At 34.0% G+C, this 26,805-nt stretch overlaps 6 protein-coding genes and 1 non-coding gene across 7 annotated transcripts; all 7 read left to right on the forward strand.

Annotated features, from left to right (window-relative positions):
- The first annotated feature begins 1,004 nt into the window (after nucleotides 1–1,004).
- LOC107417227 (ATP-dependent zinc metalloprotease FTSH 2, chloroplastic) lies at nucleotides 1,005–5,588 on the forward strand. Its single transcript, XM_016025829.4, has 5 exons — nucleotides 1,005–1,292; nucleotides 2,063–3,247; nucleotides 3,328–3,641; nucleotides 4,458–4,698; nucleotides 5,075–5,588. Exons 2-5 carry the CDS (start codon nucleotides 2,063–2,065, stop codon nucleotides 5,414–5,416), a joined length of 2,082 nt encoding a protein of 693 aa, XP_015881315.3. The 5' UTR covers nucleotides 1,005–1,292; the 3' UTR covers nucleotides 5,417–5,588.
- A 647-nt stretch (nucleotides 5,589–6,235) lies between these two features.
- LOC107417225 (pentatricopeptide repeat-containing protein At2g41080) lies at nucleotides 6,236–8,815 on the forward strand. Its single transcript, XM_016025827.4, has one exon. The coding sequence runs from the start codon at nucleotides 6,502–6,504 to the stop codon at nucleotides 8,491–8,493; it is 1,992 nt and encodes a 663-aa protein (XP_015881313.3). The 5' UTR covers nucleotides 6,236–6,501; the 3' UTR covers nucleotides 8,494–8,815.
- A 931-nt stretch (nucleotides 8,816–9,746) lies between these two features.
- LOC107417214 (G-type lectin S-receptor-like serine/threonine-protein kinase SD2-5) lies at nucleotides 9,747–12,717 on the forward strand. The gene has a single exon (XM_016025810.4). The coding sequence runs from the start codon at nucleotides 10,030–10,032 to the stop codon at nucleotides 12,373–12,375; it is 2,346 nt and encodes a 781-aa protein (XP_015881296.3). The 5' UTR covers nucleotides 9,747–10,029; the 3' UTR covers nucleotides 12,376–12,717.
- A 1,758-nt stretch (nucleotides 12,718–14,475) lies between these two features.
- Nucleotides 14,476–15,195, forward strand: LOC125422029 (G-type lectin S-receptor-like serine/threonine-protein kinase SD2-5). Its single transcript, XM_048472472.2, has one exon. The coding sequence runs from the start codon at nucleotides 14,476–14,478 to the stop codon at nucleotides 15,193–15,195; it is 720 nt and encodes a 239-aa protein (XP_048328429.2).
- A 40-nt stretch (nucleotides 15,196–15,235) lies between these two features.
- LOC107417213 (G-type lectin S-receptor-like serine/threonine-protein kinase SD2-5) lies at nucleotides 15,236–17,009 on the forward strand. The gene has a single exon (XM_060816132.1). The coding sequence runs from the start codon at nucleotides 15,246–15,248 to the stop codon at nucleotides 16,998–17,000; it is 1,755 nt and encodes a 584-aa protein (XP_060672115.1). The 5' UTR covers nucleotides 15,236–15,245; the 3' UTR covers nucleotides 17,001–17,009.
- Nucleotides 17,010–17,320: 311 nt separating this feature from the next.
- LOC112491476 (U5 spliceosomal RNA) lies at nucleotides 17,321–17,434 on the forward strand. The gene has a single exon (XR_003055760.2). It is a non-coding gene; the product is annotated as a U5 spliceosomal RNA (small nuclear RNA).
- A 1,372-nt stretch (nucleotides 17,435–18,806) lies between these two features.
- LOC107417219 (histidinol-phosphate aminotransferase, chloroplastic-like) lies at nucleotides 18,807–24,208 on the forward strand. The gene is made up of 10 exons (XM_048471149.2): nucleotides 18,807–18,981; nucleotides 19,111–19,356; nucleotides 19,848–19,931; nucleotides 20,077–20,231; nucleotides 20,344–20,441; nucleotides 20,649–20,757; nucleotides 22,126–22,283; nucleotides 22,719–22,861; nucleotides 23,000–23,140; nucleotides 23,898–24,208. Exons 2-10 carry the CDS (start codon nucleotides 19,123–19,125, stop codon nucleotides 24,027–24,029), a joined length of 1,254 nt encoding a protein of 417 aa, XP_048327106.2. The 5' UTR covers nucleotides 18,807–18,981; nucleotides 19,111–19,122; the 3' UTR covers nucleotides 24,030–24,208.
- Nucleotides 24,209–26,805: the final 2,597 nt, after the last annotated feature.

Genomic DNA, 26,805 nt, shown 5'->3' on the forward strand with positions numbered 1-26,805 from the left:
AGCTTAGAAGTGAGCAAGTTTTTCATTTAGAAGTTAGGTTAAAAGGGAGGCCTAGTTCAACATTTTATGAGATCTCATGCCTAGAAGCCCAATTTCTTGGTAGGTAAATAATTGATAATTATTATCTATTTTTGTATTTATTTTTATTAATGGATTATAACTTATAGGAGCTGATTAGTTTTGGAGATATTATTTTATTTTTGTAATTTACAAAATTAAGAAATGTGGAGGAAACTCGAGTTCTATTTAAGAATTTGTTTTTTCGCGTACAGGACATCATCCATCTTCCATCACCAACACTATACGCCTACCACCATCCCCATGCCACTTCCATCATTTTCCACCATTGAAGCAATTTAATTTGAACCTTTGGAGATTTAGAAAAAAAGAATAAAAGCATTGAAGTATGATTAGAGCTAAGTGACAATAAGCTTCCAAAAACACCATTAGGGTGTTTGTTTAATCTCATCCATTCCTAAATTTTTGTATTTTAGATACTACATAATATTGTGGATAAATTTTCACAACAATAACTTTTATATTATTCAATTGGTGTTTCTTTCATAATTGTTGTTTTGTTTTTCTTTTTAATGATATTTATTTTCTTTAATTTTAATATTGTGTCCTTATAAAAATGATCTTATTAATATAATAATTGGATCTATATAAAATAAATTAATTGGAAAACTTATAGGAAGATTTTTAAACGTCAAACACCTATAGGGCGTCCAGTTTGCATCATTCTTTATAAAGTTGGATTGATATGGACCACATTCACCTTCTCCTTATAAGTTGGACTTTTCATTTTTGTTTAGTCTTTCTTCTTCTTAATTCAATTTGTCAATTTATTCTTTTGAATTATTATTATTACTATTATTATCAATTTATTAATTATAAATCTCAAATTTTATTCTAGCCACACTTGCAACACGCGTGTGACGTGCCCTTTTAACATCCTTAGCTAACTAGTGAAAACCCCAGAAAAAATCTCAAATCAAGCAAAAGAAGTTTTGCTGACCAGCCAAAGAGAAAAATGAAGCTCCCCAAAACGGCACGAAAAATCTGAAGCAAGCGAAAACAGACAAACCAAGCGCTAACACGCAGACACGTATGCCAAACCCAAACCACATCCACTCCAAAATATTACACTAAAAACTCTCTCCCTCTCTCTCTCTCTCTTTTCCTCTCCTCTCCTCTCCTTCAAAACCCCACGCCTTCTCTCTGCGCCAAGTAGGCCAAGAAGCTCCTCTCTTTCAATTCCATTACTTCTCTATTTGCTCTCTGTTTTCAAGGTTCGTACTTCTTCTTCTCTTACTTCTTCGTAATGGGTTGTAATGGGTCGGTGTCTGTGTTTGGTGTCAAATATGTTTAGCATGTTAAAGTTTGAATTTTTTGATTAGAAAACGATAAAATTGTTGGGAATCTTCAATCTTTGTTATTGTTAGTCTATCATTTCGTTTCTGCTGGAAGTGTTTTGGTCTCAGTTCGTTGCTTGTTTGGATGGGGATGGGCGATAATGTAATTGTGCTGGAAAAACCTATTAGTTTATGTATTTTTCTTTTATGAATGCTAGTGGATGGTGAAAATTGTAAGGGGTTTTTGACGTAGAGGACAATTTATGGTGTTTGAATCGAGAAGAAGTAACAAGGTTATGGATATGTTCAGGGGAAAGAGGGGGAAAAAAAAAAAATGGTTTATTTGAATGTTCTTATAGAGTATTAGATTGATGTAACATGGACGGAGAATTGATAATTCCTGTGTCTTTGTGCTGATTATATTTTCAACTAGTTTTTGAATGTGTTCTTGTAGTGATAATTTGCATTTGTGTTTTCTAGTGTCATGGGAAAAGTTATGTCCACTTTGTCGGAGTGATTAAGCACCTATTTGAAATACTTCTAATTCATTTTATTTCTTCTCTTGTTTATTCCAATGATATAATTCTCGCATATGAAAATTAAGTCCTCGTTTCAATGTTTTCTGTTTCTTAACTGATAATTTAACATGTCTGTATTTAGCTTTTGGACATATTCACCATAGAATGCCTTTACTTTGGAACTTGCAGATGGCATTGTCATCAGCATGCCTTGTGGGAAATGGTTTATCTACTCATGGTACTAATCCAGCATTAAGCAAGAGCTTCTATGGGAGGCATCTTCTCCCTTCATCAAACCTTCTATCATTCCGAAAGGTGACAAAAGCTGCTGTTGTAAAAGCATCTTCAGAGGGTAGGCAACATGAAGGAAGAAGAGGCTTCTTAAAGTTGTTGCTTGGAAATGTTGGAATTGGTGCACCAGCTTTACTTGGAGGGAACGCTAATGCTGATGACCAAGGAGTTTCTTCCTCGAGGATGTCTTATTCTAGGTTTTTGGAGTATTTGGATAAGGATAGGGTTAAAAAGGTGGATTTATTTGAGAACGGAACCATAGCAATTGTTGAAGCTGTTTCTCCTGAGTTAGGGAACAGGGTGCAGCGAGTTCGGGTGCAACTTCCTGGGCTGAACCAGGAGCTCCTTCAGAAGTTCAGGGAGAAGAACATCGACTTTGCAGCGCATAATGCTCAAGAGGATTCAGGTTCTCTGTTATTCAACTTGATTGGGAATCTGGCATTCCCACTAATTCTAATTGGGGGTTTGTTTCTACTCTCAAGGCGTTCATCTGGAGGTATGGGTGGGCCCGGAGGTCCTGGCTTCCCCCTGGCCTTTGGTCAATCTAAAGCCAAATTCCAGATGGAACCAAACACTGGTGTGACATTTGATGATGTTGCTGGAGTAGATGAAGCCAAGCAGGACTTTATGGAGGTGGTGGAGTTTTTGAAGAAACCTGAGAGGTTCACTGCGGTTGGGGCTCGCATCCCTAAAGGAGTTCTTCTTGTTGGTCCCCCAGGAACTGGAAAGACTCTGCTAGCCAAGGCAATTGCTGGAGAAGCTGGTGTTCCATTTTTTTCCATTTCAGGTTCTGAGTTTGTAGAAATGTTTGTTGGTGTTGGTGCTTCTCGAGTGCGTGATCTTTTTAAGAAGGCCAAGGAGAATGCACCTTGCATTGTATTTGTTGATGAAATTGATGCTGTTGGAAGGCAAAGAGGTACTGGAATTGGTGGAGGAAATGATGAAAGAGAACAGACCCTTAACCAACTTTTGACAGAAATGGACGGTTTTGAAGGCAACACTGGTATCATTGTCGTTGCAGCTACTAACAGGGCAGACATTCTGGACTCTGCCTTATTGAGGCCTGGGAGGTTCGATAGGCAGGTAGGGATGTATGTGTAATTCAATTAGTTCTCATTGCAATGATCTGCATTGGAATTACTCAATATTAATTTGTAATGCAGGTGACTGTCGATGTTCCTGACATTCGAGGAAGAACTGAGATCTTAAAAGTTCATGGTAGCAATAAGAAATTTGATGGTGATGTTTCTCTTGAGGTTATAGCAATGAGAACACCTGGTTTTAGTGGAGCAGACCTTGCAAACCTCCTTAATGAGGCTGCTATATTAGCTGGTCGACGTGGGAAGACAGCAATATCATCTAAAGAGATTGATGATTCAATTGATAGGATTGTTGCTGGAATGGAAGGAACAGTAATGACAGATGGGAAAAGCAAAAGTCTGGTGGCATATCATGAAGTTGGGCATGCTATTTGCGGGTGAGTGAGATATCTGCTTTCTTTTCCCCTTAAATAAGTAAAGAATATATAATTTGCAATGTAGCAAGTTAGTAAAGTACAATCTTTAGTCAACATAAATCTGCACGTTACTTGAAAAGGTTTTCTGGTCTAAAATTTAGATGTCTCATCAAATTTAGTACTTGTTTTATGTCCATCCTTGCCTTTACCTGTGATTGCAACATGCTACCTCTGAATGATCAATGCCTTATAGATTCCATATTTAAACAAAATTCAAAGGGACCCTCCCAAGGATGCTTTAGTTTAAGCTTATGAAATTTTGATTGCCTGTATTAATTAAAGACCATGCCAAAGTAGAGATAAAATCAAGTGTAACTAGTTATCATTAATATACTTTATTAGAACTTCTAACAGGTTGAATGTGATGCTAATTGGAGCTCAAACTGATTGCAAGTCATGATTAAATTTGAACTTAAACTGTCTGATTGACCCGGAAGGTTATCATATCTAGCTTGGGTGCAGTCAATCTTGGTTTTGATAGAACTGTTGCTGCTTTTGCACCTGAGTAGCATTTTATTCTGGTTATGAACCCTAACCAAGTTTTTATACTGATGATGCTGCTTATTTTCCACTGTAGTGATTGTTGTCGAATCTATTCTGGAGGTTGGTAGCAGATTATAAGATCCATATCACCTATCGCCTTTTTTTTTTGGGGCTAATATTTCCTCATGGTTTTGTTCATTGTATTTATGCTCATGAAGCTCAGATTACTAGCGTCATCAACTACAAGGAGGAAATTTTACAGAATTTAAAAGTGCTTTATTCTCTTTTATACAGGACTTTGACTCCAGGGCATGATGCTGTACAAAAAGTGACTTTGATCCCTCGAGGTCAGGCACGGGGTCTTACCTGGTTCATTCCTGGAGATGACCCTACCTTGATCTCCAAGCAGCAACTGTTTGCAAGAATTGTTGGTGGACTCGGTGGCAGAGCTGCGGAGGAAGTCATATTTGGGGAACCCGAGGTAACAACAGGTGCAGCTGGTGACTTGCAGCAGATTACTGGTTTGGCCAAACAGGTACTACACGATGTCAATGGTGTGCTCTAAGCAATTTCACTGTCATATAATGTCATTTTTTATCTTTGTGTTTTTTTTTTTCCCCCCCTCTCTCTCTCTCTCTGTGGCTGGGTAGAACGTAGAAGGGAGTTTTTAGTTATTTTTGGGTATGGAAGGAAGCAAAATGGTTCAGTTTTTCTCGCTTGCTTGGATGTTGGAAGAGTTGTAGCTTTATAAAGTGATTCTTGGTTATAAAATATTGTTGCTTTTTCCGATCGTCTTTCTTGACAATTTATGTTGGATTTCTATCTTGTTTTGTAACCAATAGCTCTAAGAGTATTATCTTGATTGATCATTGACATCTCTAACTTGAGGGATTATATTGACTTGTTTGCAGATGGTAACCACATTCGGAATGTCAGAGATTGGCCCATGGTCACTAATGGACGCGTCAGCTCAGAGTGCTGATGTCATCATGAGAATGATGGCGAGGAACTCAATGTCTGAAAAGCTGGCTGAAGACATTGATGCTGCTGTCAAGAGATTATCAGATGAGGCATATGAGATTGCATTGACCCACATAAAGAATAACCGTGAGGCCATCGACAAGATTGTAGAAGTCCTTCTCGAGAAGGAAACAATGACAGGCGATGAATTCCGGGCAATTCTCTCAGAATTCGTTGAAATCCCAGTCGAAAACCGGGTCCCTCCTTCAGTACCATCACCAGTCACTGTTTAAATAAATTAGTCATACGGTTATTAGCTCTCAAACCATATATCTTTTAATTGGTTAAATGTATAAAAAAAAGTGTAATTATTTTTTATCATGTATATGTAAAGTATTCCGATCTAAGATACCAAAATTTCGGTAGTTGAGCCTAATGCATTTTCCATAACATGAATTTATCACACTTCCTTGCAGGCTTGATGAAAGAATTTATTTTCTTCTCATGTAGATTTTGTAACATCGATGAAAATTTCTAGCAAGTATCCAAAGAAGTTATTGACGTAGAATTTGTTCAGTGCTGATTCTACCTTTCTTAGCTTTCATGCTTGACTAGGAGCCTTTGTTTCAAATTTACTTGATGGTTCCTCGCTCATGTTGGAACTTTTAGTAATTTGAGCCGAATTTTCAATTTTAAAGCTTTTACTTTGTTCTTAAGTAGAAGGTGAAAACAAAAATACATTTGACCATTAGATTACTACAGTTTCAAGAAATTTTGAAGAATAATGGGATGCAAAATCTTAATATATATGTAATAGAATTTTATGGTGTTGATGGGTCGTATTTTGGGTGAAAACGTTAGCTTTGATGTATATAGTATATAGAAAAGCTAATATTTTCATCTAAAAAGCATCAGTTTTGAATGCATCCATATGCAAGCTATCCACACCTTAGAAATCCTCGTGTATGTGTGTATATATATATATATATATATAGCTGTATGTGTGTTGTTATTTTCATTTCCAAAAATGAATATAAATTTCATAAAACGTGTCCCGTTTATTAAATAAATTATTTCATTTTTCCTTAACAAGTTTTATTCTCGCTAAAACCATTTCCAATAAACTTTGTTAATCAATCACACAAATTGGGTGCAGGAATTGAAAATGAAAAAACAGTAGTAAAGCAATTTACATGCATGATGATATTACAGACAAGTGACAAGTAATGTATAATTTTAATCACAAATCCTTCTTGCCACATCGATCGAATTACTGAACACATTTTTTAATTATTTTTTGGTTTTGTTTTTAGTTTTTACTTCGACTTTTTAGTACCAAAAACAATAAACGCTTAACGAAGCCCAGCAAGCCAGATGCATGGGCAAGTTTTGCTTCTATTGTCTTTTCAACAAGCTAAACATCCAAGGCATTCGCTTTGCCTCCACCACCTCCATCGCTGCATCTAAAACTGAAGAATTTACCAGTCTTTGCTCGAAAGGGCAAATCAAACAAGCCTTTGAGAGCTTCAGTTTTGAGTTATGGTCAGACCCATCTCTTTTCTCTCACCTCCTTCAAGCATGCATCCCCAAAAGGTCACTTCGATTGGGGAAACAGCTTCATTCTTTGATTGTTACATCTGGGTGTTCCTCAGACAAGTTTGTTTCGAATCACCTCCTCAACATGTACTCCAAATCCGGAGAGTTACAGACTGCTATAGCATTGTTTGGCCGTATGCCAAGGAGAAACATCATGTCTTGCAACATTATCATTAATGGGTTCATGCAAAGTGTCGACATAGAAAGTGCCAAGAAAGTATTTGAAGAAATGCCCGAGAGGAATGTTGCGACTTGGAACGCCATGGTTACTGGTTTGACCCAGTTTGAATTCAATGAAGAGGGTTTGGGTATCTTTTCGGAAATGCATCGATTGGGTTTTTTGCCTGATAATTTCACACTGGGTAGTGTTCTGAGGGGATGTGCGGGTTTGAGATCTTTACATGCAGGACGGCAGGTTCATGCTTATGTAATGAAATGTGGGTTTGAGTTCAATTTGGTTGTTGGCAGCTCTTTGGCCCACATGTATATGAAATCTGGTAGCTTGGAAGAAGGAGAAAAGGTAATAAAATCAATGCCGACTCGCAATGTGGTTGCATGGAATACGCTTATAGCCGGAAAAGCTCAAAATGGGTATCCGGAGGTGGTTCTTGATCAGTATAATGTCATGAAACTTGCCGGTTTTAAACCCGATAAAATCACATTTGTTAGCGTAATCAGTTCGTGTTCAGAATTGGCAACACTTGGACAGGGTCAGCAGATTCATGCTGAGACAATCAAAGCCGGGTCCAGTTCTGTAGTTGGTGTTGTTAGCTCCTTAGTTAGTATGTATTCAAGATGTGGGAGTTTGGAAGACTCTGTGAAAGCTTTCATGGAAAGAGAAGATGTGGATGTTGTATTATGGAGCTCTATGATTGCTGCTTATGGATTTCATGGTAAAGGAGATGTAGCCATCAAGCTATTTGAACAGATGGAGCATGAAGGGTTGGAAGCCAATGATATTACTTTCCTAAGTTTGCTTTATGCTTGTAGTCATTGTGGATTGAAGGAAAAAGGGATTGAGTTCTTTGATTTGATGGTAGAGAAGTATGGACTAAAGCCTAGACTAGAACATTATACATGTGTGGTTGATTTACTCGGTCGTTCTGGATGTCTGGAAGAAGCAGAATCTATGATAAGATCAATGCCTGTTAAAGCAGATGCAATCATATGGAAAACTTTGTTATCTGCATGTAAAATCCATAAGAACACAAACTTGGCGAGTCGAATTGCCGGAGAAGTTCTTAGGCTAGACCCACAGGATTCAGCTTCTTATGTGCTACTCTCCAATATCCATGCTTCTGCTAGAAGGTGGCAGGAAGTTTCCAATGTGAGGAGAAGCATGAGAGATAGGAATGTTAAGAAGGAACCGGGTATAAGCTGGTTGGAAATAAAGAATCAAGTTCACCAGTTTTGCATGAGTGACAAATCCCATCCAAAATCTTTGGAGATTGATTTGTATCTGAAAGAACTGACCGCAGAGATGAAGTTACGAGGTTATGAGCCTGATATTGGCTCTGTTTTGCATGACATGGACATTGAGGAAAAAGAATATGAATTGGCACATCACAGTGAAAAGTTGGCAGTTGCTTTTGCTTTATTGAATACTCATGAGGGTGTACCGATAAGGGTGATGAAGAACTTACGTATATGTAGCGATTGTCATGTTGCCTTTAAATACATATCTGATATCAAAAACCGGGAAATCATTGTACGTGATTCTAGTCGATTTCACCATTTCAAGGAAGGGAGATGCTCTTGTGGTGATTACTGGTAAAGGAGAGGTTATGCCACTCTAAGATAATTTTTTGTTATTGAAAAATTAGGACGTTATTTTCCTTGCCAGTTTTGAATTGGAAAACAAATTTATTTTGATGGAAGAGAAATCATTTTACTCTAAACTCCATTGAAACTTATGATCATTTTGCTGAAACAATCATATCAACATCTTTTGCTTTGTACACCAAGAAAGATCACTTAACTAGAATAAGAAGCCATCACCTTGGATTGAAGAACCCTTGTGAGGCTGTAAACAATGTCATGCTACCATCTAATAGTGTCAGCTGGATCTATGACCTATGAGAATATCCCAAATGTTTATGAAAATTTAATAGAAAAGCATGAAAACAGAAATATAATGCACTTCTAGGTAAGCAGACAGTAAAAAGCTTTATGTATGTCATTGACAGTGATCTAGGTTGTTCCTGTATGGTTTTGCAAATGCAGATGAACTACGTAGATTTGGCTACTGTTCTTAATCCAGTCTCTTCAGGAAAGTAAAGGCATGTATGCAACTGGAGATTTTTGGTGCTTGAATTTCTGTTTGTTAGCTAAAGAATGTTATGAGGGTCATATCGAGACTTTAGCATAGTGATTCCTAATAAGACATCTTATTAGCTGGTAATTAGAAAACCTGACTTTAGAAGTTTAAATTATTAACAGGAACTGTGTAGAACTGTTTGATCATTCATCTTATCACAGAGAGAGAGAGAGAGAGAGAAACTTCTTTTTCATTTTTCATCTAAATTTTTATTGGAACTCTTTTCCATCTGGGATTTACTACAAGTTGGATCTGGTGCCATTTCCATATTAGATACTAACTACTTTTGGAATTTGTTCAATTCCCTGTGACGTATGCTGTGGGTTACGCGTTATGTGACCAACAGACCTCCAATTATTGATCAATTTTTCTTCTTTGAATTTGGTTGTTGGATGGTGGGGTCGACTGTCACCGTTGAACGTCTGGATTAATCTAGACCAGTTGGCTTATGAAGCTGGTGGGGAAGATATATGGAAATTCACAAGAAGATATGTAAGGGTTTCTTTCACAAATCAATAAAGTAGAAGCTTTTTAGTATCATGACTAAAAGCTACTTTTTTATATGAAAACTTAAATCCCGTATAATATTTGTACAAAAGCATTGTTTTCTCCTATTATCCATTTGGATGACATCAATCACATTAGAGCTTTTATAAAATAATAAAATAATAAAAAAAGAAAGAGTAATAAAAAGTTTGCAAATTTAAACCATTGCATCAGGTGGTGTTGGCCATGAATGCACCATAATATGCAAATGTAAAGACAGCAATCGATCTTTTTCTAAAGGTAGAAATAAATAACTCAACAAAGTAGTAAAAAAAAATAAATAAATAAAAGAATTGGTTCAGCTTGACATTTAGTCAAACATTATTTTTATTCAAAGTTTCAGATTGATTTGGTCTCTCTCTCTCTCTCTCTCTCTCTCTGTGCCCCGACCAAGGAGTAAGAACAGGACTACCAGGCTACCAGAGGGGTCTAAATTTATCAAAGATCATGGCATCTTTATTGTGTGTTCTCTTTGTTATTTGCAGTGTTTTCATTGTTAAAACTTCAGCAGCAATGACTGGAAATTCTTCATTTACAAGAACCAGTTATTTATACTACCTTGATTCAGGCCTTCCATCAACATGGTACAACAACAATCCAGTGATCATGGATGGATGGAAAATGAGGGTTTTCCTTGTAATAAAGCATTACAGTCGTAGTTTCGGTTTTTATGGTGGATTCTACTGTACTGCAAACAGCAACGACTACTTGTTTTCAGTTGTTGCTGTTGGAGAAGGCAGTCATGATGTAGTTTGGTCAGCCAACATGGACAACCCCGTAGGAGAGAATGCGTCATTGCAACTTACAAGAGATAAAGGATTGGTACTACAAGACTCGGATGGAAATATGGTGTGGTCTTCAAATACATCAGGTAAATCTGTGGAGGGTATGAACCTTACAGCAGCAGGAAATCTGGTTCTCTTTGATAAGAAAGGTGCCATTGTTTGGCAGTCTTTTGATCATCCTACTGATGCATTGTTAAGTGGGCAGAGTTTACCCAAAGGTCAGAAACTAGTTGCGAATTACTTTTCGACCTTGTGGAGAGATGGTCCTTTTTATGCCACAGTAACACCCACTGCTAAGTTTTCTGCATTTTTCAATACTAGCGATGGTCAATCTCTAATATATTATCAGCTAAATCCGGATAAGGATTCAAGAAATCGTTCTGGACTACAATATGTAGAGGATGAACAAAAGGAATTACTTGTGAGGTATGGGACATCTGAAGCAACATCTCAACTTGAGTACATTGAGTATCTGAAACTCGATAGGGATGGGCATTTAAGGACTTACCACTATAATACCACAAAGGGATCTGGTACTGCCGGAGTTGATTTGGTCACCCAAGAATGCCCGATTGATCCAGATCTCGTAGAGGTAAGGAATGTAAGTCTCTCCAGCATCAGCAATTCAGATATTTTAATTGAACAAGGCATGACAGTAGACATATGCAAACAAGCTTGCTTGCGAAATTGTTCCTGCAGTGTAGTTGTCTTCCTCAATCAGAAGGATGAATCTTCATATGGGAATTGTTATATGCCATCTGAGATTCTTTCAACTGGTGAAGAGAATCAAACAACTAATGGTTCCAAGTCAGCTACATTTGTGAAAGTACTAAATTTGAATGGATCATCGAATCCTTTACCACCTCCACCGCATGCTTTGCCTTCAAAGCCTAAGAAAAATTTAGTAGCAATAATATCAGGATCTACGGCGGGCGGGATCGTCATCATTCTTCTAATTCTCACATCCCTGATGATGTTGCGAAAGAACGGATTGCAGGATGGAGAAGACAATATCAAGCAAGTTCCTGGAATGCCAATGTGTTTTTCATTTGAGGTGTTAAAAGAGGCAACAGAGAATTTTAAGGAAACACTAGGCAGTGGAGGATTTGGATCCGTTTTCAAAGGAGTGCTAGCAGATGGTACAAGAATTGCAGTGAAGCGGTTGGATAAAATGAGTCAAGGGAAGAGGGAGTTCTTAGCAGAAGTTGAGACAATTGGAAGCCTGCACCACTTTAACCTTGTAAAGCTGGTTGGATTTTGTGCAGAAAAATCATGCAGGCTTCTAGTATATGAATATATGACTAATGGGTCTTTAAACAATTGGATTTTCATTAGAGACCAAGCACACAGTCTGGATTGGCAAACTCGAAAGAAGATTATACTTGACATAGCCAAAGGGTTAGCTTATCTTCATGAAGATTGTCGACAGAAGATAGTACATCTTGACATCAAACCACATAACATCCTTTTGGATGAATATTTCAATGCCAAAATATCAGACTTTGGATTATCCACACTCATCGACAGAAATGAGAGCCAAGTCCTAACAACATTGAGAGGAACTCCTGGGTATCTTGCTCCTGAGTGGCAACAATTAAAAGTCACTGTAAAAGTTGATGTATATAGCTTTGGAATTGTTCTTCTTGAAATTGTTAGCAAAAGGAGAAATGTTGATCGTTCACGGTCAGACTCTAGCTTTCACCTACTCCAATTGTTGCAGAAGAAGGCTGAGGAGGACCAACTCATAGATATTGTTGAAGATTTGGATGAAGACATGGAAAATAACAGGGAGGAAGTGGTAAGAATGATAAGGGTAGGAGCTTGGTGTTTGCAGAATGACTATACAAGGAGGCCTCTCATGTCTACAGTAGTGAAAGTGTTGGAAGGAGTTATGGAAGTTGATTCGAACATCGTCTACATGTTTTCTCATGCAATGGCTTCCACCTCTGTTGAAAATGACCATATTACAGTCGCACCACAAGCATCTACTCTTTCTGCTCCAAGATGATAAATCATAACTGTGGTGGTAAAACAAATGAGAGCATTGGTATGATTTTTTACATTATCATTTTTTTTTTCTTTTGGTAATTTCACAATTTCAAAATGCAGAGCAAAAAAAGAAACAATTAAATTTTTTTTTTCTGTTTTATTAATAATATATATTTTTGATTGTCTATAGTTTAAAGCGCAAGGTAATTAATTAAGCCTATAAAGAATTTGGGATGTGATTGTAATTTAATTAAGTCACTTGGAATATGAAATGAGAGGAACTTTGTGTATAATACCAGCAGGGCCATCTTTAGTATGCTTTTGCAGAACCACTGTTATCTGCTCTTATCCTCCTAGATGAATGTAACTATGAAGTTAAGAAAGAAGAAAGGGCAAAAACAAAACAAAACAAAAGGAGAATAAAATAGAGTTTATGACACCAGGTTTGACAAGTTGTTTTGAGTATAATTCAAAATCAGTTATACTTTTATACAAATTATATGGGCATTCAGCTCCTTTAGCATATAAAACATGCTTAGGATGGTTCTGTTATTTTTCAGCTAACCTTAGAGATATGGAAGCAAATAGAGGTTTCTCCATTTAACTTGCTTTTTTGAGAGGATTAAAAGGATTTGACCCACGTCAAGGTTGTACCTGTGCTAATTTATTTGGATTCCTAACCCACACTCCTGGAAGAACAAAGGATGCTAATGTGATTCTTTTCATCTTCAGTGTTCTGTTATTGAACTTCTTATTATGATTTGCTTATAAGAATGTTAAGGTTTCAAATGACTAAAACCTATTACCGAATTGTAAGTTTACCTGTTTACATAAATTTTTTTACTTAACTTCAGTTAAAATGAGTTAATAGTTGGAAAATTAAGTCATCAAATCAATTTGCCTACTTAAGTATAAATAATTAAACTGAGAATTAGAGACTTATTTTTACATTCTAGCGAGTATAAAAGAATGTGATATATGAAGTTGGCAGTTTCAGGCACCTAGAGTGGTGCTAGCATGCTAGAATGCCAAATATTAAAGGGTGTACAAAATTATAACCAATTCAATAAAGCCAATCCATCCAATCAAATTCAATTTTATCGGATCAATCTGCATTGGATTGCAAATTTTAAAATCCAATTGGATTGGATCAAGTTATTAGTTTTTCTATTTTAAAATAACCAATCCGAATCAATTCAATCCAATAAATATATAATATTTTACAAAATTTTAAAGTTCGAATTTTTATCATTGATATGTTATTTAATTAGTAATTTTTTTTAATGGTTTATACATATTAAATGGATTTATAGTTGACATATATTGGATGGATTTGAATATTGACTAGATCTATTAAATTGGAATCTATATACACTCCTACCAAATTATGGGTCCTATAATTTTTTTTTTTCTTTTTCTTTTTCTTTTTCTGAAGTATGTGATGGATTACAATTTCTTTGATCATAAAGACCTTGATTAAGAATTATAAAGTCTTAGAGGTCCTAGAGGTCCTAGATCATTGTTGAGTGGTGGTTAACTGTCAATCATATAGAATTTCCATACATTAACTTAAAAAAATTATATAATCTTTTTTATGCATGTTATCATTGATATGTTATTTAATTAGTAATTTTTTTAATGGTTTATACGTATTAAATAAATTTGTAGTTGACATATATTGGATCGGATCGGTTTGAATATTGACTAGATCTATTAAATTGGAACCTATATAAACTCCTACCAAATAATGGGTCCTATAATTTTTTTTTTTCTTTTTCTTTTTCTGAAGTATGGGATGGATTACAATTTCGTTGATCATAAAGACCTTGATTAAGAATTATAAAGTCTTAGTGGTCGTAGATCATTGTTGAGTTGTGGTTAACTGTCAATCATATAGAATTTCCATACATTAAAGCTGTATGATATATGTGGAGAAAACTAATTTTTTGCAGGTCTATAGGATTGCACCGAAATATTGATAAGATGACCTGATTTGTTGAAGCACAGTAGTAGAAAAATAAAAATAAAGAACCTGGTTTTGCCATTAATTTCTCACTAAATGGCATTTAGTCAAGTAAATTGACTCTTGAAAATTACTTTTTCTTCTTGGAACCAATTAATGACCAATCCCTTCCCATCCACCATCCCCTCCAACTCTTTTCTTCCTCTCTTTCCCTCTCTCCAACCAAGGAGTTGGAAGAAAATTTCGATAGAGATCATGTCTTGCCTATTCCATATTCTTCCTATTATTTTTTATGTCTACTTTCTCAGACTTTCAACTACAGTTACTGGACAATACAAAGAAACAAGTTCTATATACTACCTTGATCCAGGCCTTCCCTCAACTTGGAACAACAGCAATCCAGATGCCATGGATGGATGGGAGATGACAGTTTTACTAGAAAATAGAAACCACACATATAATGTTGGTTTCTATTGTGGATTTTACTGCACTGGAAACTGCAGTTCCTACCTGTTGTCGATTGTTGCTTTTGGAAATGGAGGTCATAATGTAGTTTGGGCAGCCAACAGAAATCGTCCCGTTCGAAAGAATGCATCTGTGCAGCTGACAAGCAATGAAGGCTTAGTACTACGAGACTCCGAGGGGATACGAGTGTGGTCAACCAATATATCAGGTATTTCTGTATATGGAATGAACCTTACTGAAGAAGGAAATTTGGTTCTATTTAGTAATGATGAAGAATATAAGATTTGGCAATCTTTTGAACATCCCAGGGACACATTATTAATTGGGCAGAGTTTAACAAAGGGTCAGAAACTTGTTGCAAGTTCCTTCACGTCCTTCTGGATGGATGGCCCTTTCTATGCCCCACATTAACATCTGATGCTAATTTCTCTGCATTTCTCAATACTGGTTCTGGTCAATCTATGATGTATTACAGTTTGAATGATCAAAATTCGATATCTGGACTAAGATATGAAATGCAACAACTTGAGAACTTTGGAATATCTACGCCAAGATATCCTCTTTCGTATATTGAGTACGTAAAACTCGATACTGATGGTCATTTAAGGATGTACCAGTATTTTACAAGAGAAAAATCTAGCACCAATGTTGTTGATATGGTTACCTCGGATTGCAAAAATATTTCTTCAAACAGATACCATCTGATGCAAGTAAGGAACATTGCTTACTCCATCAACATTTCAAAGGATGCAATTGAAGCTGGTCAGCAAAACACATGTTTACTAGCCTGTCAGCGAAATTGTTCTTGCAATGCAGCTGTCTTCATCCATGAGAATGATATTTCAAATGGAACTTGTTATTTTCCATCTGAGATTGTTTCTGTTGGAGAAGAACAAACAACAGATAGAAGATCAGCCACTTTTATAAAGGTACTGAATCCAAATGGAATTTCAAGTCCTTCGCCACCAGAGTTCATCCCACCGTCTCCTCCTTTTGAACCTCAACCAAATTTGTCACCAAGTCCTTCACCATTAGGAGGAGATGTACCAGAGATTCTCCCACCATCTTCACCTCCAGGAATTCGAAAGAATTTGGCAGCAATATTATCACTATCTATGGCTGGTGGTTTCATTATCATTGTTATAATAATCACGTGCCTTGTGATGTTGAGGAAGAAAAAACTGGAGGATGGAGATGGGGATGAGGATGGGGAAGACAATATGAGTCAAGTTCCTGGAATGCTCATTTCTTTTTCATACAAGGACTTGGAAGTTGCAACTGAAAATTTCAAGGAAAAGCTAGGCACTGGAGGATTTGGATCTGTGTTCAAAGGAATTCGAGCAGATGGAACCAGAGTTGCAGTGAAGAGGTTGGATAAAATGAGTCGGGGGAAGAGGGAGTTCTTAGCAGAAGTTGAGACAATTGGAAGCCTGCACCACTTTAATCTTGTGAAGTTGGTCGGATTTTGTGCAGAAAAATCATGCAGGCTGCTAGTATACGAATACATGATCAATGGATCTCTGGACAATTGGATTTTCTCGAGGGACCGATCTCATACTCTAGATTGGCAAACTCGAAAGAAAATCATCCTTGACATAGCCAAGGGGTTGGCCTATCTTCATGAAGATTGTCGACAGAAGATAATACATTTAGATATCAAACCACATAATATTCTCTTAGATGAATATTTCAATGCCAAAGTCTCTGACTTTGGCCTGTCGACACTGATTGACAGAAATGAGAGCCAAGTCCTAACCACAATGAGAGGAACTCCTGGATATCTAGCTCCTGAGTGGCAACAATTAAGGGTCACCGTAAAAGTTGATGTATACAGTTTTGGTATTGTCCTTCTTGAAATTGTTACCAAAAGGAAAAATGTCGATCCTTCACGGTCAGAGTCTAGCTTTCACCTACTTAAAATGTTGCAGAAGAAGGCCGAAGAGGAAAAGCTCATTGACATTGTTGAAGATTTGGATGAAGAAATGGAAAACAAGGAGGAAGAAATGGTGAGGACGATAAAGGTTGCTGCTTGGTGTCTGCAAAATGATCATACAAGAAGGCCTCTCATGTCTACAGTAGTGAAAGTCTTGGAAGGAGTTATGGAAGTAGACCAAAATATAATGTATATGTTTTCTCATGCATTGGCCTCTACATCTGTTGCAAATGACCATATGACAGTTGCTCCCCAAGCTTCTATGCTTTCTGCTCCAAGATGATTGAAAGCATAACCCAAATGAGGTAAAAACAAATTCGTCTAAGAAATAATTGAATTATCTTATTGAATATTAATAATTCTTTCTTATACATGTTTTTCCAAGTTCAATGTAACTAGTTAAGCATAACCATAAAAAGTCACTAAGTTTTGAGCCTTAAATAACACTGTTGTGAGGTCATATGGCTAAATGGGTAGAAGGTTCTAACTTCTAAGCTCCATTAAGCAGAAGAACCAGTGTCCCACATTTGTTGTGAAATACAAATATAAAACCAAGTCCAAGCTATAAAGCAAAGCATTTGAGAATGGACAATAGCTACGGAGCCGTGCGGTGCACACAGAGCGAACTATTCTTTCGCCTTTTACTAAAGAATACCGTGTGTGCGAATTTCAAATTTTAACATTCATTTATGTTTTTAGAATGAATTTCAATTTGACATGTTCTTATTCCCCTATAATGACATTTCAGATAGAAAAAATTAAGAAACAATGATTCAAATCAACCAACAGGCATACAAAATAAAAAAATAAAAAAATTCATTACAAAAAAATGTTTTTCACCCAAAAAATATTACCAAATATATTTATATATATTGCCCCTTTCATTAAAAAAAAAAAAAAAGAAAGTATAATAATAAAATAGATATTTAACATACGTTCACAATTGAATATAAATTGTGTTGGTTTTTAAATTTTTTTGTTCTTCAAATTTATAATAATTTAAAATATATTAACGAACTAAAAATTTATTTGGTATTAATTTACCATGCTGATTCAATAATCATTTTAACTGGTGATTTTTTTAAATGATTTTGCTGTTATAAAATCATCTACTTTGTAGAAAGTCTTTTTTTTTTTTTCTTTTTTTTTTCCTTTTTTAAATATCTGTTTGGCACAGTTTTTTTTTTTTTTTTTAATCAAAAGCTCTATTTGAAAAACAGAAGTTTTTTTTGTTAAAAAATAAGGATATTTGACAAAAGTGAACAAGAACTTATTGAAAAAAAAAATATTTTTTAAACTGTTTTAGAAAAGCTCAAATTTTATGTTTTTTTTTAAAATTTTTTTTTTAATTTATATGAAAACTCAATGAGGATCCATTTGGTATAGCTGATAAAAATAGAGTTTTAGTCTGTAGAGTTTTATATAATAAATTTTTTATTTTTATTAAAAAGTTAATAAGTATTTGGTTGTAAATTAAAAAACTACATTAAATGCTCAATAAATTTTCATATAAGCTAAAAAAATACATTAAATGCTCATTAAGTTTTCATATAAGTTAAAAAGAAAAGCTTTTTTAGAGAGTATAAAATTTGGACTTTTCTAAAATAGTTTTAAAAAATTATTTTCTTAGTCGACAAGTGCTTGTTAATTTTTACCAAATATATATATATATTTTTTTTTAACAAAAACACTTTTAACATTCAAGTAGAGCTTTTAACTCAAAAAAAAAACTCTGTCAAATAGACACTGAGCATTTAATATAATTTTTTTAGCTTATATAGAAACTATTGAACATTTAATACATTTTTTATATTTATAGTTAAACATTTATTAAGTTTTTAATAATAATTCTTTTTAAAAAAATTCTATTATACAAATCTATTGTATAAATCTCTACATTCTATATCATCAACTATACCAAAAGGATTTTAAAGCCATATTAGTCCTTTTTGTTTTTTTTTTTTTTTGTTTTTTTTTCCTATAAAAAAAATGGCTCTTCAACAGCCACCTGTGTAAGCAAATAACACACAATTAATTTTCAAACCCACAAAAAAAAAAAAAAAACAAAAACAAAACAAAACAAAACTTAAAACCAACGGCCATGTTAGCAAAATAGCTTCTAAAATATAGCGCAGTCAAGTAAACTAAAATCCAAGCCAGCGGCCAAATTCCCAACGCTCCCTTGCCTGAGCAAAACCCTAAAAGCCTGAACGGCACGGCAACTCCCACGGCTCCTCCGCCTCTTTCCAACTTTGGCCACTTTGGTTTGCAACCCATCTCGCATCCCTCCGGCACTCTTATCTTTTTCCTTTTTTTTTTTTTCTGAATTTTTGTAATTATATATATATATATATATATATATATATATATTTTTTTTTTTTTGCTTCCAAAAGGGGGAGATATTTATGGGTGCCATTGAGCTCTGCCCCTCTCCTTATTTGTGTTTTATCAAAACAACAAAAAACAGTCGTAGACCCGGTTGGGCAGTTGAAGGAAATAACAAGAGGGTTGTATCCATGGCATCCACAATCCCAGTGGAACAACAAGTCAACGGTGGTCAACAGCGGTTGACTGGTGACTCATTCATTCGACCCCATTTAAGGAAATTGTCTCCTTATCAACCCATTTTGCCTTTTGAGGTATTATTCAACTGCAATATTTTTTTCTTTTCTTCTTCTTGATGATGATGATGATGATGTTGAAGTTTTGATGCAATTTCAAGTAAATGGAGTTTTGTTGCTTTTCATTTCGGGTATATTGGCAAATGGATAATGTCTATGACTGATAATCCGAGTATGGTTTTGACTGAGTTCGGAAAAATGTATATATATATGTATATATATATATAAAGGGAAAAAGAAAATATATATATAAACATCTTCTTTTGAGCCATTGTTACTAGAAATGATTTGTTAGAGAGAACATTCTGTTGCTTTCTGCTTATTCATACTGCTGTCTATATGCTTTTGTGAATTTGTTGTCTTTTTAGTGTCTTTGGTGTTGATTATTTCGGTTGTTTAAATATCACTGTCATTTGTTAGTTAACTATGCTTAATGCGCACCTTTACTATCAATTTTTCACTGATTAATCATGTTCTGTTAATTTGATATCCAAGTGAATTTGCTATAGGTTTTGTCAACCCGGCTTGGAAGGAAGCCTGAGGATATCATCAAATTAGATGCAAATGAAAATCCTTATGGTCCTCCTCCGGAGGCAAGTCACATACGCAACCTAATATCTCTTTGTTTAGCCTTTTGTGGAAATTATATGTCAAGCATCAATTTACACTTAACTAATGTAGTAGCCTGAACATTTGATACTGCCTTGTCTCCTCATTGTAGTTTCAGATTTTCTGTAGGTTTTTGAAGCTTTGGGTGCATTGAAATTCCCTTATGTCTATCCCGACCCTGAAAGCCGTAGATTGCGTGCTGCACTTGCAGAGGATTCAGGCCTTGAAACTGATTATATACTTGCTGGATGTGGTGCGGATGAACTCATTGATTTAATTATGCGGTTAGAACATAATTGTTTTATAATTTCCAGATTATGCTGCGATGCCTAATTTAGGCAATCAAAAGTTCCTAATCTTTGGTTGTCCTTATTCCTGATTAATATACGGCTGCAGAAGTGTGCTTGATCCTGGTGACAAGATTGTAGACTGCCCTCCAACCTTCACCATGTATGAATTTGATGCTGCAGTAAATGGTGCACTTGTCATTAAAGGTAGAAACGTTTTATTATAATTGTTTCCAAGTCTGTTTAAAATTTGATGTTTTATTATAATTGTTTCCAAGTCTGTTTAAAATTTAACATTCCAATTTCTAATTATAACTTTCTGCTTGGAATCATTCAAAAACAGTTTGTTGGCTTTTGCACTTATGTATCACATATAATGTGCATAATCTCTTTCATTTTTCTGTTACTCTACAGTTCCAAGGAATTCAGACTTTAGCTTGAATGTAGAACTCATTAAAGATGCAGTGGAACGGGAAAAACCAAAATGCATATTCTTAACATCTCCTAACAATCCGGATGGCAGGTAATTTCAACAGTTGCTTGTCTGTGAATTTTGACATGATTATCCTTCTATGGTTGTTTTCAGCTCTAATATGTGTCATACCAGTAAAGTAATTAACTGCCTAATCCAGTTCATTGGATGAGTTTCTTTAAAGTGGAACTTTACTATGGCGTCATAGTAGATGACATTGGCATACATTCAGTTCCATGAGTTTAGAACATAATAAATAACCTCTAAATGTGATTAAGTGCAAACTGAGCATTACTTTGAATAAATAACCTCTAAATGCGATTAAGTGCAAACTGAGCTTTACTTTGAACGTGAACAAGCGTGAGCTTGTGTATGAAAGACAAGAAAGAGGTTTTAGGATCACCGTTATTGGCTCAGGAGATGCATTAATATGACTTCTTGTTTTTCTGGTTGTTCAGCCTGCTCAATATTGCTCTAGATTTATACTGTTTAATTCTAATACAATCTGGCACTATGTATTTGTGTGGAAATTAGGCTGTAGAGTTTATTGTCTTATGAGAGTATCATAAGAACTGTTAGGTTGCATTGCGGGGTCCTGTGTTTGGGATCAATAATGTCAGAATTTTAAAGTAACACCTGTCTCGGAACTTGGAAGCGAAACAATCTGGTGAACAAAATTTACTACTTTATTACAATTTATGTGGATTTTTACCAAATTCTTCCACTTGGGGCTAATTTTGTGTTTTTTGCCATTTTAGATTTTTTTTTTTTTTAAAAATCAATAATATCTTGTAGGAGAATCGGAATAATTTTGTATCGATTCTGTCATGATTATTAGGTCAACTATTAGGAGTTTCTAGTGTTAGTTTGGTTTTTTCTCTTTCCAGTTTTATGAGTCTACTTTCCATTTTGGGTAGTGTTTTTTAATTTTTTTATTAATTATTCTTTTTTAATTTTTTATTTTGTGGTAGTACTTTTTGGTTAGTTTTGAACACTATAGAAAGGAAACATGGTACTTTTTTAATTCATACGAGGGGTGAATTAACAACATTTCTTTGAATTAACAACATTTCTTTTCTCAATCATCATTGTTCTTTGTATTTCTGTGGAAAATGAAAAGGACTTTTGTGCCTTCAGTTTTGGAATTCTTGTGAGAATCAACAAGCATTAGGAAGGCTGTGGTTTGGTTCAGTAATCTTTCCTTATATGCCCTCTTTTGCATCATATATGTTGACTTAATGATCTTCCTTTTGTATATACAAAAGTTCGACATCTGTCAATCATTACATATTCTTTTATTTGCTTAAAGAGAAAAGTTGCATGAAATGTTGGTCTTGGAACTTCATGCCATTACTTTACTTTGTAGATGTGGTTTTGTTCTGTTATATTATGCTTATATTGCTACTTGTTCCATGGCAGTATAATTAATGATGAGACTCTCTTGAAAATCCTTGAGCTTCCCATATTGGTGGTGCTGGATGAAGCATATGTTGAGTTTTCAGGAATCGAATCCAGGATGCAATGGGTGAAGAAGCATGAGAACTTAATTGTTCTTCGAACATTCAGCAAAAGAGCTGGTATTCTCACATTCTTAATTGGTGAATGAATAGGGGATCAATGCATTCAACATGTGTCCCAATTTGTCTATGTATTCAACCAGTCAATGGGAACCATGTGAAGTACATTCTGCCAATATTATGATTATATATAATTGAAACCTAAAGTTCTTCGATGCCTTTCATGTAAAACATTTGGATCAATGAAAAACGTAAATTTGGTTGTGCTTAGTGTAATCACCTGGATGTTTTGGTTTTTCTTCTGTATAGATATCAAATTGAAGGTATGATAAAATTGTTAACCAATGGATGTTCTTTGTATGTTAGATTTATGTTCTGTTACTTCAGAAACAAAATTGTTTTGCAGTGTGTTTTGTCTCTCTAAGAATATCTTAATTTTATCTTTCTTATCTTTTATGAAGTGATTAGATTCCTAAATTGGAGCAACTGATGCAGGGTTAGCTGGACTTCGTGTTGGATATGGAGCATTTCCATTAAGCCTTATTGAGTACCTTTGGAGAGCAAAGCAGCCGTATAATGTTTCTGTTGCTGCGGAAGTTGCTGCTTGTGCAGCATTGCAAAATCCTACCTATCTAGAGGTTGTTTTGTTTTTATAGATTCCACAATCTTTTTCATGGCTATGTAATTAAATAATTTACATATCTTGCTACAAGGGGTTTGTTAATATTTCTTCTGCTGAGTTGCATATCTAATATGGGCTTCCTTCTCTATGCCAGAAGGTGAAAGACGCTTTATTGCAAGAAAGGAAGAGGCTCTTTGGCCTTCTAAAAGATGTGCCATTTCTAAATCCATATCCAAGCTATTCTAATTTCATTCTCTGTGAGGTCACATCAGGAGTGGATGCTAAGAAGCTAAAGGTGCATATCTACGTAAAAATACAATACGTGCTTGCATACAAGCTGACATAGGCACACACAGACACAGATGCATATGCATGCATGAATAGGAAACCTGTTTTTGTAAGAAGATATCACTTTTAAGGGTTTGGTTTACTTTTTTTATGCCTTAGGTGCCGTTTGTTAACTTGTTTGGTTTTTTTTTATTTATTTATTTATTTATTTATTCCTACTAAATCGAGTGTAGTTTGCTTACTGCAATTGTGTTTGTTAGTGTTAGTTGTAGTTAGAAATCTTAATTAACTATAAACCCAAGGAGGGAAAAAAAATAACTACCACTAACTTAAACTAACAAACACTCGAAGTAACCAAACAAACATGCAATTTGGTAGAAAAAGCAAAAACTAAACACGTTAACAAACGTCACCTTTGTCTCTTGTGTTCTGTTCTTTCCCCTTTTTATCATTGTAAAGTTACCTCTTTTCTTCGAAACCGCCTCAAAGAAGCTAGTTTAAGGTAAATTAAGATGGCTTGGATGATAGACTTATGGTAGGGATGATAGACTTATGGCATATGTTGAGAGTGAGAAAACTATAGTCAGTGATGGTGTCTTTGAATTTCAATGAGTATTTAATGCATGGGATTATGTGTCAAACATTGGAGGGATGACATAAAAGATACATACGGTATATTAGGCTGGCTAATACGTGGATATTGCATATGTCACTTCGTCTCTTGTAGGCAATTTGGAAATTGACATATTTTGGTTTGAATACAGGAGGATCTTGCGAAAATGGGGGTGATGATTCGTCACTACAACAATAAAGAGTTGAGGGGTTATGTTCGGGTTTCAGTTGGGAAGCCTGAGCACACAGATGCGCTGATGAAAGGCCTTAGAAGCTTGTTTTAGTCTCCATTGCCTATATGGGTACGATGTTGTTAGTGTCAGAGGTTCTGTTCTGGAATGAAATTTAACAATTTTACCATACTGAATTGTAGAATGCCTTTTGCTTGTAACTGTACTCCTTTAGAGCCACATTTGACATCGAATTTTACCTTATTTTGAAACTGTCTTGTGCTTGTTCTTTTGCTGGTTTTTCCAATTTAGTATTCACATTTTGCAGAGTTATGTAGGGTCTTGTATATGTATAAATTACAAAATCTTTTGAATGGGGATTTTTCTCCATCCTAATTATCAAGGGGCTACTAGATATCCCTAGTATTTATTAGAGTGAGTCATCATGCTTAGAGAGTTGAGTTCTTGATATATTTTCTCACCTTATAATAGGACGTGATGTCACCATAATACATAATTAACAACTAAAGGTACTAATCCTAAAGAGTATTCTTTTTTTTTATTATTATTATTTAAAAGAAATCCGAAATACCTAAATGGCAATTCTAATTATTTTATTATTATTGTTATTTAAAAGAAATCCGAAATACTTGAATGGCAATTCTAAGCAGCAAAAGCTGCTACTCTTGTAATTTTTTTGAGTTTTTTATCTTTTGCTTTTGTATGATTTTGTAACATATTTCTTTACATTAGTGTCATTTAGAATAAGCTTAACAACATTCTACATGACATTGATAATCTTTTTCTGAGCCAAAAAACTGTAAATTTTTTAACATTGTCATAGATCAAAATCCATGATTTAGATACTTTTAATTTCACAAAGTTAAAGTTGAAATTGCTTTTGAACTCAACTAGTGGAACCTTTTCTTATTGAGAAACACTGTGTTTGGATTGAAGGATTAGAGGGAATAGAAAAGAAAACATATGAATCCTTTGTTTAGATAATTAAAAATAAAGTGGACAGGAAAGGGAGGGAATTTGTCCTTTTATTTTAACAAAGTTTCTTTTTAGTTTAGCAAATCTGTTTTCTTTTCAAAATTAAGAGGTAAATGTAGAAAAGGAAAAGTCTTTAATGAATTATTTCAATATTCCAAACTTATTCATATAATTATTATTTAGGTGGCTTACTAGAAATGTGCATTGAAGGTAATTTTATAAACAACTCATTTTTGTTTCATTTCATATTATTTCCTTTCTTCATTAATCTTATCTTTTCTTTTCATTTCCTCCCTTCAATATTAAACATAAGCTTTACAAAATGATTTTTTAATTAAAATTGGAATAACTATTCATAGTAATAAAAAAAAAAAAGAAAATGAAATATTGGTTCCTATTTATATGTTTGATAATACTAAAGAATTAGATTCAAACTTTAGCATTTAAAAATATCAAATTTCGTTAAAATCAATAAAAAAAATCAACTTTTATATTTATTTATGTATTTTTAAATGTGATAAACCATCTAAATTTAAATATATTACAAATATGATAAATATATATTTAAAGCTTATCTAGATAAAAATACAGAAATAATAATTCTGAGTTTTTAAAAAAGAATAATTAGTCTTTGAAATGTACTATTATTTATTCCCTTGAAAGAAAATATATCAAACATAAAACATATATATATATATATATATATTGTAATACAGCTATTTTATTTCTATATTTGTTTTGCATATCTAACATGCTAATAGTGTAAATGTGTGTTTTGAGTTGCTTTTGAATCCCACTTTTTATTTTACATGTAGTGTTTGATAAATTTATATATTTTAAGTTCTTTAATAATTTATTCTCTTCAAAAACTAAAATCTTGATAAGTAGTTAGATGTATCTTGTTAGATTTTTGAAATTAAGATTACTATTATAACATTTAACTAATAATAAAAAAAATTTAAGTATTAATATATGTATATAAATAAATAATTTTCATATATATTTTGGTCATTATATATAATTAAAATAGTTAAATAAGTTTTTTTTATTAATAACTTAAATTTTAATTTTAGAACTTTTAGCAATGCTGAAATAATAGTTTGCCAATCACTAATATAATGTTAAAAAAAAGTTATTGTTACTTCAAGAAAGCTTTTACTAATTCTTTTATAATCTACTTCAAAACCAAACTAAATTTAAATCTATTCTTTTTTTCCTTAAAAATATTATTATTAAACTTTTAATTATTTTACAAAATTTACCAATATGCATTTGAAATTTTCCAGAAACTATAAAATATATATACTACTTGTATGCATCATGCATTTAAATTAAAGAAAAGTCAATTACAATTTAATTATTTTCCAAAAAAAATTAAAATTTACTTATATGGGTTTTTTTTTTATCATAATTTAACTATGTTAGGAATTTTTTTTGTCTTATTCTTTATGGACAACCAAATTATTAAAAAGAAAACATAAATTAAAAAAAAAAAGCTTGATTCTCAAGTGTTTTTTTTTTTTTTTTTTTTTTTGGGGGGGGGTATAGATCTATAGAGCACCATCACATTTGTTTTCCTGTTATATCACACTAAGAAATGAAAACGTATAAAATTAACAAAATAAAAAATACAAAAAAAAAAAAAAGAGGAAAAATTTGGTTGTGGCAAATTTAACTCCCGCAGATTGTGGCTGAGTAATTGGATTGTCTAAGTGGATTTTTGTAAAATGCACAGGAATAAGAGGAAAATTGTTTGGTAACATTGGCCGTATCTTTGCCTTTTACTCTCTTCCTATATTCCTGCCAAGCCCATGTAACAGTCCCTATCGCTTCCCATTTCAAAACTTTTGCAACCTAACATAGTGAACCTTCTTGAAAATTGTAAATTATTTTT

This window comes from Ziziphus jujuba, chromosome 4, assembly GCF_031755915.1.
Source record: "Ziziphus jujuba cultivar Dongzao chromosome 4, ASM3175591v1".
Lineage (NCBI taxonomy): Eukaryota > Viridiplantae > Streptophyta > Magnoliopsida > Rosales > Rhamnaceae > Ziziphus > Ziziphus jujuba.

Excerpts from the sequence above, each read along its gene's own strand:
- LOC107417227 (XM_016025829.4), top strand. The coding sequence starts at position 2,063 with ATGGCATTGTCATCAGCATGCCTTGTGGGAAATGGTTTATCTACTCAT. Across the intron at positions 3,642-4,457 it reads GTTGGGCATGCTATTTGCGG|GACTTTGACTCCAGGGCATG; the intron begins GTGAGTGAGATA and ends TCTTTTATACAG. Across the intron at positions 4,699-5,074 it reads TTACTGGTTTGGCCAAACAG|ATGGTAACCACATTCGGAAT; the intron begins GTACTACACGAT and ends ACTTGTTTGCAG.
- LOC107417225 (XM_016025827.4), top strand. The coding sequence starts at position 6,502 with ATGGGCAAGTTTTGCTTCTATTGTCTTTTCAACAAGCTAAACATCCAA.
- LOC107417214 (XM_016025810.4), top strand. The coding sequence starts at position 10,030 with ATGGCATCTTTATTGTGTGTTCTCTTTGTTATTTGCAGTGTTTTCATT.
- LOC125422029 (XM_048472472.2), top strand. The coding sequence starts at position 14,476 with ATGACCAATCCCTTCCCATCCACCATCCCCTCCAACTCTTTTCTTCCT.
- LOC107417213 (XM_060816132.1), top strand. The coding sequence starts at position 15,246 with ATGATGTATTACAGTTTGAATGATCAAAATTCGATATCTGGACTAAGA.
- LOC107417219 (XM_048471149.2), top strand. The coding sequence starts at position 19,123 with ATGGGTGCCATTGAGCTCTGCCCCTCTCCTTATTTGTGTTTTATCAAA. Across the intron at positions 19,932-20,076 it reads CTTATGGTCCTCCTCCGGAG|GTTTTTGAAGCTTTGGGTGC; the intron begins GCAAGTCACATA and ends GATTTTCTGTAG. Across the intron at positions 20,442-20,648 it reads TGGTGCACTTGTCATTAAAG|TTCCAAGGAATTCAGACTTT; the intron begins GTAGAAACGTTT and ends GTTACTCTACAG.